The 12,028-nt window shown below is 40.5% G+C and overlaps 1 protein-coding gene across 1 annotated transcript in view; it reads right to left on the bottom strand.

Moving 5' to 3' along the window:
• Window positions 1-7,178, bottom strand: part of AGPAT5 (1-acylglycerol-3-phosphate O-acyltransferase 5) — a 51,261-nt gene extending 44,083 nt beyond the window's left edge. The window contains exon 1 of the mRNA XM_054383699.1: window positions 6,960-7,178. Coding sequence (XP_054239674.1) covers window positions 6,960-7,178 — 219 coding nt within the window. The remainder of the gene's footprint in view (window positions 1-6,959) is intronic.
• Window positions 7,179-12,028: the final 4,850 nt, after the last annotated feature.

The following is a 12,028-nucleotide window of genomic DNA, read 5'->3' as shown; positions in this document are numbered from 1 at the left end:
AGGAAAAATTAGTGCATCTACCACAATACAATAAAAATAATCCAAAACATTGGGGGTTTCTTCACATCTAGTTATGTGCCCAAACAGATTCAACCAAAGCATGGATAGCCAAATTTACATTTAAGAAAACCAAACTAGCATAAACTCCATGATTTCCTAGTCCCAGGCTGAGGAGCTAGTTGTAACAGGGAAGATGACAAGTAATATGTGACAGAAATTAAATGAACAAAAGGAGAAAATAATTTCCCTGGGTTTTATCCCAAATCTCTTCATAGCATACATTCAAACTGACAGAACAAAGATTAAAGAATATTTTCCCCTGAGCAGATCTGCTTCCTCATAATTGTAATGTCAAAATCCCTGACATCTAAGCCTACTTTATCTAGAAGAACTAAAACTGACAAAAAAAAAGGATAGTCTGTAAGTCTGAAATAAGTTTGAAATAATTAGTGTCAAATGTTTAACTATGAATAGAGTGCTCTCTTGGCAAGAACAGTGTCTGATGGTAGAGTACCAGGAGAAAAAAAAACTTCTCAATTAACAATCATCCTTACATAAAATATCTGGACATATTATGTAAGCAGAAGGAAAGGACATGGAAGAGAACTGTAAAACTCCACAGACCACTGGCAATGAAAACACAGTGAAGTACAGAAAGAGGGGAGTGTGTAAATCTCATTGAGGTTTAAAAAAAAAAATAAAGTGGAATTTAAAAAATGTTATAAATACCATTATTATTTTCAAATGTAACAGATTATGCAAAATCAGGACATCTTATATCAAGAACTGAATGTACTAAAAATCTTAAGATATTTAAAGTATATTTAAACAGAAAATTTTAAAATCAAGCCACGGGACTGTAGAACTTACTGGCCAAATACCTGGAATCAGAATTTCTAAGTGCCTTCAAACTTGTCCTTTCACCCCTTAGCTTCTCCCACCTTGACTTTTTTTGGATTTTTATAAATATATGTAGCTAACTTTAAAATATAAACATACAAGTTTTAAATTGCAGACTGCATTAGACAAAGCTGAAATAAAATTCAGATTCAGTTGTGACTTGCCAATTGGAAAGCATATGCTAGAGAAATCTGCAGGTGAAGCTTATAATTTATGAACCCAAATGGCAGTTTTGGTTCAGGTAGTTGATACCCGATTTCCTAAAATACTAACAGACCTCAGTTTAAATGTACTTCTTTTATTTTTCATGTACTGGCCAGGAAGTTGTGGGTGATCAGGACCAGTACCCAACTGACTGCTGCAGAACGAAATCTGCAGCACACCAGAACTCTAGCTGATACCCTGATGAACTAGAGCCATGAAGGACTTCCTTTTCACCTTCAGAATAGCCAAAGGCAGACAGAGCAAAAATTAAGATATGCAAATACATCTTTTGCAATATCTACAAAGGAAAAGAGCACAAAGCTTACATAGCTAATGTATCTATTTTTGCTGCCTCACACCACAGTTGAATGTAAGATTCTAAAATTAGGCATCCATCTCAATTTGAAAGCTGCATCTCTCAGGCTTAGCAGGTATCACTTAAATTCTCATACAGTAACACACAGGACTTTGCTGAATACATTAAAAGCCATACATGCCTGGAGACAGCTGTGTATTGGAACCGTAATGAGACAAGACAGGGGAAATTGGCTTCATCCATGGAGCAAATAGGACAGCTGAAAAATTTCACTGAGCTTCTTACAGAAGTTTACCATGCAAAAGTGATTTACTTTACTATGTTCTCCAGTTTCTTTTCAATCTTCACACCACACCGATCCCCGAATTTCTATTGCTCCCCCAAGACCGTTATTTCACTATTTCTACCACTGCAAATAAATGGCATGTTATCATTATCTTAACTTCTCAACAGCTAACTTAGTTTTGCAAAGTAGCAACATGAGTGGGTGCTAACAACATGGAACAGACTAGGAAAGCATAGGTCTTTGGATGTTGCTCAGCGACTACCTGAGCTTGGAGGTTTGCCTTGCCTGCAGCTCTGCGCCTTCCCACTCAGCTCCCATACCACACACCAGTACTCTCCCACTCCTGAGCTACCAGACTGGAAGGTGAGCTCAGTGATCTCAAGCACAAAACCAGGCTCATGCCAAAATGTAATTGCCAGCACTTTCCAAATACAACTGCAGGAGGGTGAAAACTGCCTCCTTTTGACCTTTAGGTCATGGCATTTTCCCAGGAGATGGGGCCTTACACCAAGGGCAATCAAGCTTTGTAACTCTCATCTACCAACAGAATTGCAGTTCAAGAATGAACCTTCACCATGCCTTGATGAAGCCTGGTTATGATGCTTCCCCCACTATGGAGAGGAAAGAACCAGCTTCCCAAGATGTGACAACCCACTTTGCCAACAGCAATCAGAAGCACCTCCCTAATGGGAGTATGCTCCATATCTTTACCACTAGACTCGTGCCACCTATTTTCTTTCCCACTTCCACCATGGACCCTCCTGAATTACCTGATGGATGACTGAACAGCTTCAAATGAGAAAAGCAGAAAGTGAATAACAATAACCTCATCTGGGAAGGCTGCTGTCCTGGGAATGAAGATGGGCACAGACTTTGTAACCCTCACTTCCAATACAAACTGGCCAATAGCTAGAAGAATAAGCATCCATCCCAAGCTCAGCCATAGAGGTCTCCTCACTAATTTCTTAGGAAGACATGAAACAGCCAAGGCTCTACTACAGTTCAAAGCACCATTAAGAGTTCATTAGCACAGTGTTTCTGCAAGGTTTTACTGTGCTCTAATTCTAAATCGTTCTCAACCTTGTTGAGGCACAGCAAGTTCAAGCTTCAGTACCAAAGCAGAAAGCACAATGCATTAACAGGGATCTCTCGTAGTTTCTAAAACAGTTGTTAGAAAAACTACAGCTCTGCTAAACTACACTGAGGCAGCATCACATTATCACAGCCCTTCCAGAGACTCATAGTGACAATGAAAAACAGAATTTCATAATACCTTTAATGAATGCATTACTTCCAAAACCTCCTATTCAGCAGGAAGTGGGGGTAGGGAAGTGAGCTGACAAAAGCACTTCAGCACTGAACAAAATTCATGCACATTAATTCAGCCATGGATTTTATTCAATTGTCAAAACCTTTCAGACGGAAAATGATCCTTTAGGAAGCAGTCTGAGTTATAATTACTGTATTATTTCTTCAACACCACTCAATACAAAGTATCAAACACAATTACAACAAAAAAAGCTGTAGAACATCTAGTCCTCATCTGATCTGAAATATGTGCACAAACACAATAGGCATTAATTTCATCACCCTGACAGCAACTGGGATAAGATGCTAAAGGTCACAGAGAGATGACAGCATTCATCATATTGGATTACTAGATCTTTAAGCCCTTCAAAAGTCCTAATTACAAGGTGTATTTGCGGTCATTTTGGTTTCCACATTCTATGGTAAGACGCAACTGTTTATCATCTGTAAGAAGTTTAAGAGACTAGACTTCCCTAACACAGTAAAGACAAAGCAGTAACAAACACAGTTCACAGGCTACTTGATTGTCTTTAGAAACTTGGTGTACACTTGCACAAGCAAGTATTTGAATTGCACTTGTTTCTGTCTGTGACAGTTTTGTCCCATCACTGATAAAATTAACATCCTTTACTCTGTAAGACTTTCTACTCACTTTATAATTCATGGAGTTCAAGCACCTTGTATATACTCCTCCTAGAAAAGAGTGCTGTAGCCCTTCTCCTACTTACCGAAGGATAGGTGGAAGGCAACACAACTGCTTTTGTATCAAAGGCAACATAGGGCCAAAGCAGGGCCATTATCTGTGCTGTGTACTACTGGAAAACCCCAAATGATTCCACTGTAGCTTAGGTGGCTTAGGCTTAGATGGCTTCTTAGCTTAGGCTTTGTAAAATAAATTGTTCGGGTGGGAAAAAACAGGTCTGACCCAAAATTTAAAATGGAAACCAATTTACAGTATGACAAAGTAAAAAAAAAAACACTTCGTGAGCCACTCTCTAGAACATAAATACTCAGCTCTGTAATTATTTTAGATGTCAAGTCAAATATTTAAGAGAAAAGGCATTATTACTCTTTCAGGATTTTCTGTCACGCAGATCAGGTTATCACCTTATTTCAGAACTGAAAAGAATGTGCTTCAAAGACAAAATGCCTTCCTAGCATGTAGTTTTTGCTTTAATAAACTTGGATAAAAACATCAAAGTCAAGGAAAACAAAACCAAAGAAATATACATTTGTGCGTATGATTGTGAAGAGGAGAGAGATTTTGATACTTGATGGACTAACAGATGATTCTGTGATGATACACGGAACCAGCACTTCCTGACAAAACAAATAAAAACTAGGTATCAAGATGCATTAATATTTCATTCAGTAAAAAAAAAGTCCACATTTATGATCAAAACCAACTTTACTTTATTAAGGTCTCACTCACACTTGGACATCTCAAAATTCACACCTGCCTTAGTGTCACCATCCTGAAAAATCACAAATACTCTTGAGTAATAAATCAAAGAATGCTAAGCAGTACATAATGCTAAAGACTTTTTATACAGGGTGAAATAGCGGCATTGCCAAGACACTTAAGGCTTTGATTCAGTAAGGCACTTAAGCATCTGTAGAATCTTGATGACTTCAGTGAGACAATGCAGCAAGTTCCAGTATTCTGATGGATGAGGTTGTTGGCATCCCATTTATCCAGTCACAAAAAAATATTCCAACACACTTTAATCAATTGAATAAATTAATAGATCCTCCTTCCCATGGCTATCAAGATGCTTTAATGCTGCTAAAGCCCTACAGCTGCCTTTATGAAGCCACAGGAGTTACTTTTCTTGCCTTTTTTTTCAAATTTAATGATGATACATTTCTGCATCTAATCATATGCCTGAAACCAGGCAGTTCACAGTAGCTCTCAGGTTACCACCCCAGCCTCAAACATTCAGGCACATGCTTAACTTTCCATTGTGAGTTTCAAGTTAACAACATATGTTCAGTGTTTGCAAGACTAGATCTGAAAGGACACCCTGTTTCTCTCCTTTAAACAAATGGAGATATTGTCCAGTTTAATGATTTATGTATTGTAAGGGTTTTACCCTTTACCTCTCTCTGTATATATTGTATTTTTCAACTCCTTATTTACCCTTTAGTCTCAGTTACTATTTTACTTACTCTAAGATATATGCCATGTTGGTTTTGTTTCTACCATCCTTCATTTCAGCTTTGCATACACCTGTTGCTTACTGTGACCTAGCAGCTCAATTTTAATATTGTCCTAAGTGATCACCTGTACTGTCTCCCACTACTTATTTTCCATTTGTGGATGAAGATTTATCAATGCAATAAAAGGAAGCAGAAGTCAACAGATGATGGCTGCCGTGTTTCTTTCAGTTAGCATTTTCCTTTCTGAACCTGTCACATGCTTATTTTCCCTAAAAGTTCTTACCAAAAATTTGATTGCTACTGTATGCACACTATTTGTGGGAAAATTGCGTAATTTTTCTCTTACTACTTTTTTCTTGATTTTTGGCTCTTGTTCTTCGAATGGGTTAAATGGAACTACTATATTCCTGCTTTCAGCAGGTAACAACCAAAGAGTATTACTACACATCAAGATATCTGAAGTAGAGATGCTACATAAAAAAGGCACATAAATCATTAAGTACCAAATCTATACACTACTTTCTCTTCCTTTTTTTGAAGGGAAAAAAAAAAAGTAAACAAGACGACACAAGGTTAAATTACAGGAGTCAAGATGAATCAAAAACTTGTTACCACTAAAAGATCATCTCATTTCTTCTGTTCCATACCGGTTCTATTTACTCTGATGTTAAACTGTGCAACTCTTCTATCTTTAACTGGATTTGGGCATTTCCATGAGAACTGGTATAAAATGAGGCCTACCACTCCCGCTCAAGAGTACAATTTTAAGAAGATGATTTTTAAATAGTGCTTTATGAGAGCAGACAAATGCTTTAGCTGTAAATATGAAGGTCTTATTTGTACCAGCTCTATTACCTGCCAATGCACATGTAAGCACTTGTTATTCTTTACTCTCAAGCACCTACAGCTGACACTAACTTCAAATACACTTCTGTATATTCAGACTTCGAAACTCGAGTTCAGGCACAGCAAGCACCTGTCATTTATATAACTAAATAATTATTTGTTCATATGTAGAATTAAGTCTCATCTGTAGACAAATATGTAACTTTTCGATCATTTAATGCTTCATGAAATAAGTGAAGTATTATTTTAGTGCAAATACTCCCTATGTCACATAAGAGACTCAAATTTCAAATTATTAACCTGAAACCTTGGAGTTCAGTTTTTTTGAGGTACTGAATAATCACAATCCATAACTGATCCGGAATTTAAGGGCCAAAGACTGACAGTGGGTAGACTGCACAAAAACTGAGAAGCTCTAATAATTTAGAGCTTATTTATTAAAAACCTGTACGTGTATTAAATAACTTATAGTTGATTATTGTTTTCTTTTAAGCTGCCAATTTAATACTACACATCTGCAGCACAGGCCACAGGGCTCAAAGGAGGCTGCCATTCAAGTGCTGGCAGAGCACAACCGGTGTCGCATCCCTTCCGTTTTCCCGACCTGCAAAAGGAACACACCAGTACTCCGTGAAAAGCATAACCAGAAGTGCAGCAGCAACTGTGAAACAAGCCTATCCTTTGCGGACCCGGAGTCCTGGCCGGTACCAGGAAAAGGCCACAGCTCGCACCTGCTGCCGGCGGCGGCCGTTCTCCTTCCCACGGACCTCACATGGCGGCGGGCAGGCCCTGCGTCCTGGCAGGCAAAGGGGGGCAGCGCCGGCCGCGAAGCCAGCCGAGAGCAGCGGGCCCGGGCAGACATCATCGACAGTCGCTCCCCAACGGCTGCTGGCTCCCGGGGGATCGCCAGGCCGAAGCCCACCTCCCCGCCCGGCTCACCTCCACGCCCGTGTAGTTCTCGAAGAAGAAGAGCACCATGCTCTGGTAGATGGTGTAGAGGCGATCGTCCACCTCACGGTAGAAGCGGGAGGGAAGCACGGCGGAGAGCAGGCGCCAGGCGCCCCAGGCCAGTATGTAGGTGGGGGCCGTGCCCATCATGACGGCGGCAGGCAGGACATAGCGCATGGAATAGGTGTGCAACACCAGCGACAGCAGCATCTTCCCGCTGCCCTTCCGGCCTCACCGGGACACCCACATGGGCAGCGCGCTCACACACAGCCTAGCAGCCCCACCGACTGCATCGCCCGCCACGCCGGGAACACCCGCCACAGGGCGGGGAAGCAACGGCGGCGGCCACCACCGGCTGAGAGAGAAGAAGAGAGGCAGAACGGACACTAGCCCCAGCTTACAGCTCGCCCTACGCCGCCTCTGCCACCATATTGACCGGCCGGAGGAGGAGCTGCGCCGGCAGGAAGGCGGCCCGTCGGTGGCTGAGGGGACTTCCGGAACAGGCGGGCAGCACCGTGGTTCCGCCTTGGCTGCCAGCTGACAGTACGGGTCTGGTAGCTGCTGCTGAGGGAGGCTTTGCCTCCTGCGGGGTCTGCCCGGGGGCGGGCTCGGGGTTGTATCCTCATCACGCTCTCTACACGCTCGGCACAGCGAAGTGGCTACAGCGGCCCTGCGGGGCCGAGGGTGCAGAGTTGCACCCCCTTAATGTGGTGTTGGGCTATGAGGCACCAGGCGAAATGAGACATCCTGGCGCTTAGAATTGATCAGCTGTAATCAGCATTAATTTTAATTTAGCATAGGTTAGAAGAAAGTCTACGCCCGCACACGCACTTGCTGCCATGAGTACAGAGTAGAGCACCAAAAATGCTACGGCTCACTTTTACCAGCTGCAGCCGCAGAGATGGTCAGGGGTTTGTGCATATTTTGTGCTTTCCAGTACGTGTTTTGATTCCCCCTAGGTTTTCCCAAAAGCAGGCAGCTGCCTGCCTCATATCCTTCCCTCTCGTCCCCCCACCCAAAAACAAACAAACAAACAAAACCCTGATGACAGCAGCAGCCAAATGCACCAGCTACTTTTGAAGAAAACGCAATTCTAGCAGAAAACAACAGTAATAACCTTCCCCAAGGGAATTTTTTATTAAGCTGTAGCCCACAGTGAACTATTTATGCCTTGTTTTTTAAAAACTAGTTTTGTCATGAAGCTTGTGAATATCTCATTGTTTTAAAAGTAGATGCTAAACACCTTATGCTAAGACCCATTTAGTTTGCCAGGCTTCAACTGGGACGAGCTTTGTCCTTTACTTTTGTTTACCTCCTACTAGCTGTTTTTAATGTGTGTTGACATTTGTATCCTGAATACTACAGCAAAATAGGATGGGCAACGGTACCAGGTTGATGTACTGTGGCAGTGCTCTCCAAACCCTCTCAGAGGTCCAGAGCTCTGCAGTGAGAACTCACATTTGACAGAAGACAGAATGTTCTTTATTTCCTTCCAAGATAGAAGGGGTCATGGCAGCTTTTCTGTCAGGGCTCCTCATCCTATCAGTGCATACATTTCTGTTCCCACTACGTAACTGCTACTTTCAGCTCAGGACTACCAGAATAGAGGCATTTCCCCCATCATGGCTTCTTTTAGCAAGGAATTTTTCTGTTTAAACCTAAGCAAAGCTAAGTTAGACAGAAAATTGTGGAGGAAGCTGCTGTTTTGTGATGTCTATATCATGGCCACAATGGAAGAGAAAGTAATTCATGATACAGGGAGGAGAAGATAATCCAACACAACACAAAGTAAACTTGATGCCAGTAGAGCAGAGCCAGGTATGCAGGAACAAATGCCGTGGTGTGGTTGGAATGGCAAGACAAGCTGGAAAGTTGATCCAGACCTGCTAGTTCAGAAAGCTGACTGCAGAAAGAGACTAGGATTCAGAGCACCTAGGTGTGTTTTGCTAATGAGACTGTGATCAGGAGTGAAAAATGTACATTAGCAGCCTGTAAAATAAAGTGAACTGGAACAGGGAAATGGCTGGGGATTGGGAAAATACGGTGAAATTAAGCTGGCTGGGTTTAAAGGCAATGTATGAGTTTGTGAGATGAGGGTAAAGAGTTACTGAAGAGCCTGAAGAAATAAACTGCAGTGGAAAGACTCTGAAGGGAATAAAAATACTCTTTATATCAAGGAATGAACTTGACGCCTCTGATTCCATGTAAAATCATATAGCTCTATAAATTCACACATACTTCTGAAGAATCTGCATACTAAATGATTACAAAATCTGCCAAATTGAACAGTTCTTCCTCTGGAGGATGGTTTTGCTATCATGTATTAAATAAGAACTGAAGACACACCTTGAACTAAAAGGGAAACAAAATACTAAGCTTGTCAAGGAAGAATGCACATTCCGTTCACCAACTGCAGTAGAGGCACACAAACACACAGACTTAATCTGGCCTATGTTGATTTATTTAAGTTCTGGGCTTTTCAACTGTAGTAAAATTCTTTCATTATAGGATTTGTATGACCCTTTTATAGATGTGTTTATATACATGGCTATTCTTCCTATCTTGAATATGACTGAGGTTTTTGCTCCAGTGATAAAAATGAGCACGGAGATCCTTCAGTTCATTAGGCTTAAATGTAAAAAGATGCCTCTACCAGCTTTAGAATGTTTACCTTGATTCCTTTAAATGTATTTTTTTCCTGCTGTATTACCAATTAGTAAGACTGTCTGTCTTCGCTGTATTTTACATTCTAAGTGTTTTTAACATGCCCCCTTTTTCCTTTTTTGTTATATTCATGTTTGATTTTTTTCTTCCATTCGATGTTTTTTCACATTCTTAATCTGTCACCATCCCACACTACACATATGCACAGATGTTTACACACTTTGTTTCTGCTTTTGATAATTTGGTATTTTCAACAGGTTCTTCTAATACATTTCCTCTCTTTATCAAGTATATATTATCAAATGTATTAGATACTGCTTTATTTTTTAGTCACATGAAAGGTACAGTCTCCTTCCTGTACTATGTCTAAGGTCTTTCTTAATTTACTAGTACAATTATATCTGTATGATATGGTAACATGGTGTTGAAATGTCTGCAACTGAATGAAACTCAACTGACGAGATGAGTCTGCCACAGTGATTAGATCTGGGACACTGTCACTAAGTCCTGGTTTTTCTTGATTCATAGGTGCTTTTTATCCTAAACCATTCTGAATTGTGCCACAGGAATTTGAATATTGGTCTCTCATGTTTTAGATCACAGAGGCAAAATAAGAAAAATATTCTGATCTTTGCTACAACTTGTAATTTTAGTCCTAGTTACACCTCCTTTAACCAAAATATCAGCAGAATTACTTCTTAGACATTTTACTTTAAAGAAGCAAACTCACCCAATTTAGGACTCCAGGAAATTAAGACTTCAAACCTATTAAGGTGTTCTTTTCTTCTCCGGAGCCTTGAAAATTAAAAGAATAAACAAGCCTGAAATTTTGGGAAAAACATTGTTGGTTTGCCATGCCTAAGAAACTCAGTATGTTTGATATGAGCATAATTATTTGGTGTGAATCTGATTATTCTAGTGTTGGGTTCATCTGCCACTTATTGTCACCTCTGAAGTGACCCAAATTATCAAACTCTGGAAAAAATACCAGATTTTCATCTTATAGTGATGTTATAGTGATAGTTCCTTCCTCTAGAAGGAACCACAAACTGTGTTGCTTATTACCAACTTTGAATGTTCAGGGATTTTCTCATAGTGCTAGTTACAAAATGGTGTTTCACAATTCTGTCACTCAGTGTAATTATCAATTAGACTAAGCAAAGTCAGATAACATTAGATACTAATCAAACTCTTTGACAGATGGCCTTTGACTATATTCTAGGAGATGATTTATTGGTATTACCTCTGTTTATATATATTGAGAAATGAGGCACAGATATTAAGGCCAATGGACTGGATCCAAATGAGGATTTAAGCACCTGAATTGCTTGAGTCTTGGACTATGTGTGGATGCCTGGGCTTTCTGTGTAATGCATGTCACATAGAGAGCTAAGCAGTGCAGAACAAGATCCACAGCATCATCAGTCTGAGTAGGAAGTTTATGAAAATTAACAGGCTCCATGTGTATTTGTGTGAGGTCAGGTAAAATGAAACACTGAGGATGGTGTTGTGCCGTAAGGTCAGTCTTGCAGAACCTCATGTTTTACATAAGATTTATGCATAAAATTAACTTCCAGTTTTTCTGCTACAGGTCTGATATGTCAACATTTAACAAACAAGGGTAGTAAAGAGGAAACGTTTTGCCAATGGTTCTAAAACATATTTGATGACCCTAGAGAAATGGTGATTTGCATGACTCTTTACAGAGAGTGTTTTAATGAATAGTTCTTTGCATCAAGCTGCATGTCTACCATCTTTCATCTGCCTCCAAATTTTCTCTTTCCCCTGTTTTCAGCCTTCACCCATCAAACTCAGTCTCCTTTCCAAAATGCATCCTTTGTTCTCAGCTTTGCTCTGTATCTACATGTTTTTTTTCCAACCTCCTTCCCAGGCAAACCTAGCTAATTCTACTCCCATGGCTCCTGTGCATCCCATACACATTTCTCACACAACGTCAGTCTCTTTTTTCCTAGTGAATCCTAGTTTGCTCTCAATTTCCCTCGAGAGCTTCTAATCCTGTTATCCACTTTTCTGTATGTCAAAGTCTCCTTGCTCAAGGAATTCTAATTTTTTACTTCCTGTCTACTTGGTCACAGTCCAGTCTTCCTCAGCAGTTCTCAGCCACAGCTTCAGCCTCAACCAGCAGTTCTAGCTTTGCCTTTGCCCCCTTCTTTTGTCAAACTCTCATTCCCATTGTATGTAACTTGGGTGCAGGCAAGGAGACCACTGAGAGTATGACGGAAATAAGATACCATGGCTCTCTGGCTGGTCCCGGGACAGCTCAGAGGGGACAAAGCATATTGTCTCTCAGAAAGACAGCATTTATACAGCCTGTTCAGTAAGAATAGGCCTTGTGCATTTTAGTTGGTAAACTCTGGGTTCTGTGTTAGGCACTT

Source organism: Indicator indicator, chromosome 9 (assembly GCF_027791375.1).
Source record: "Indicator indicator isolate 239-I01 chromosome 9, UM_Iind_1.1, whole genome shotgun sequence".
NCBI lineage: Eukaryota > Metazoa > Chordata > Aves > Piciformes > Indicatoridae > Indicator > Indicator indicator.
This window is presented reverse-complemented; position numbering and strand designations above follow the sequence as displayed.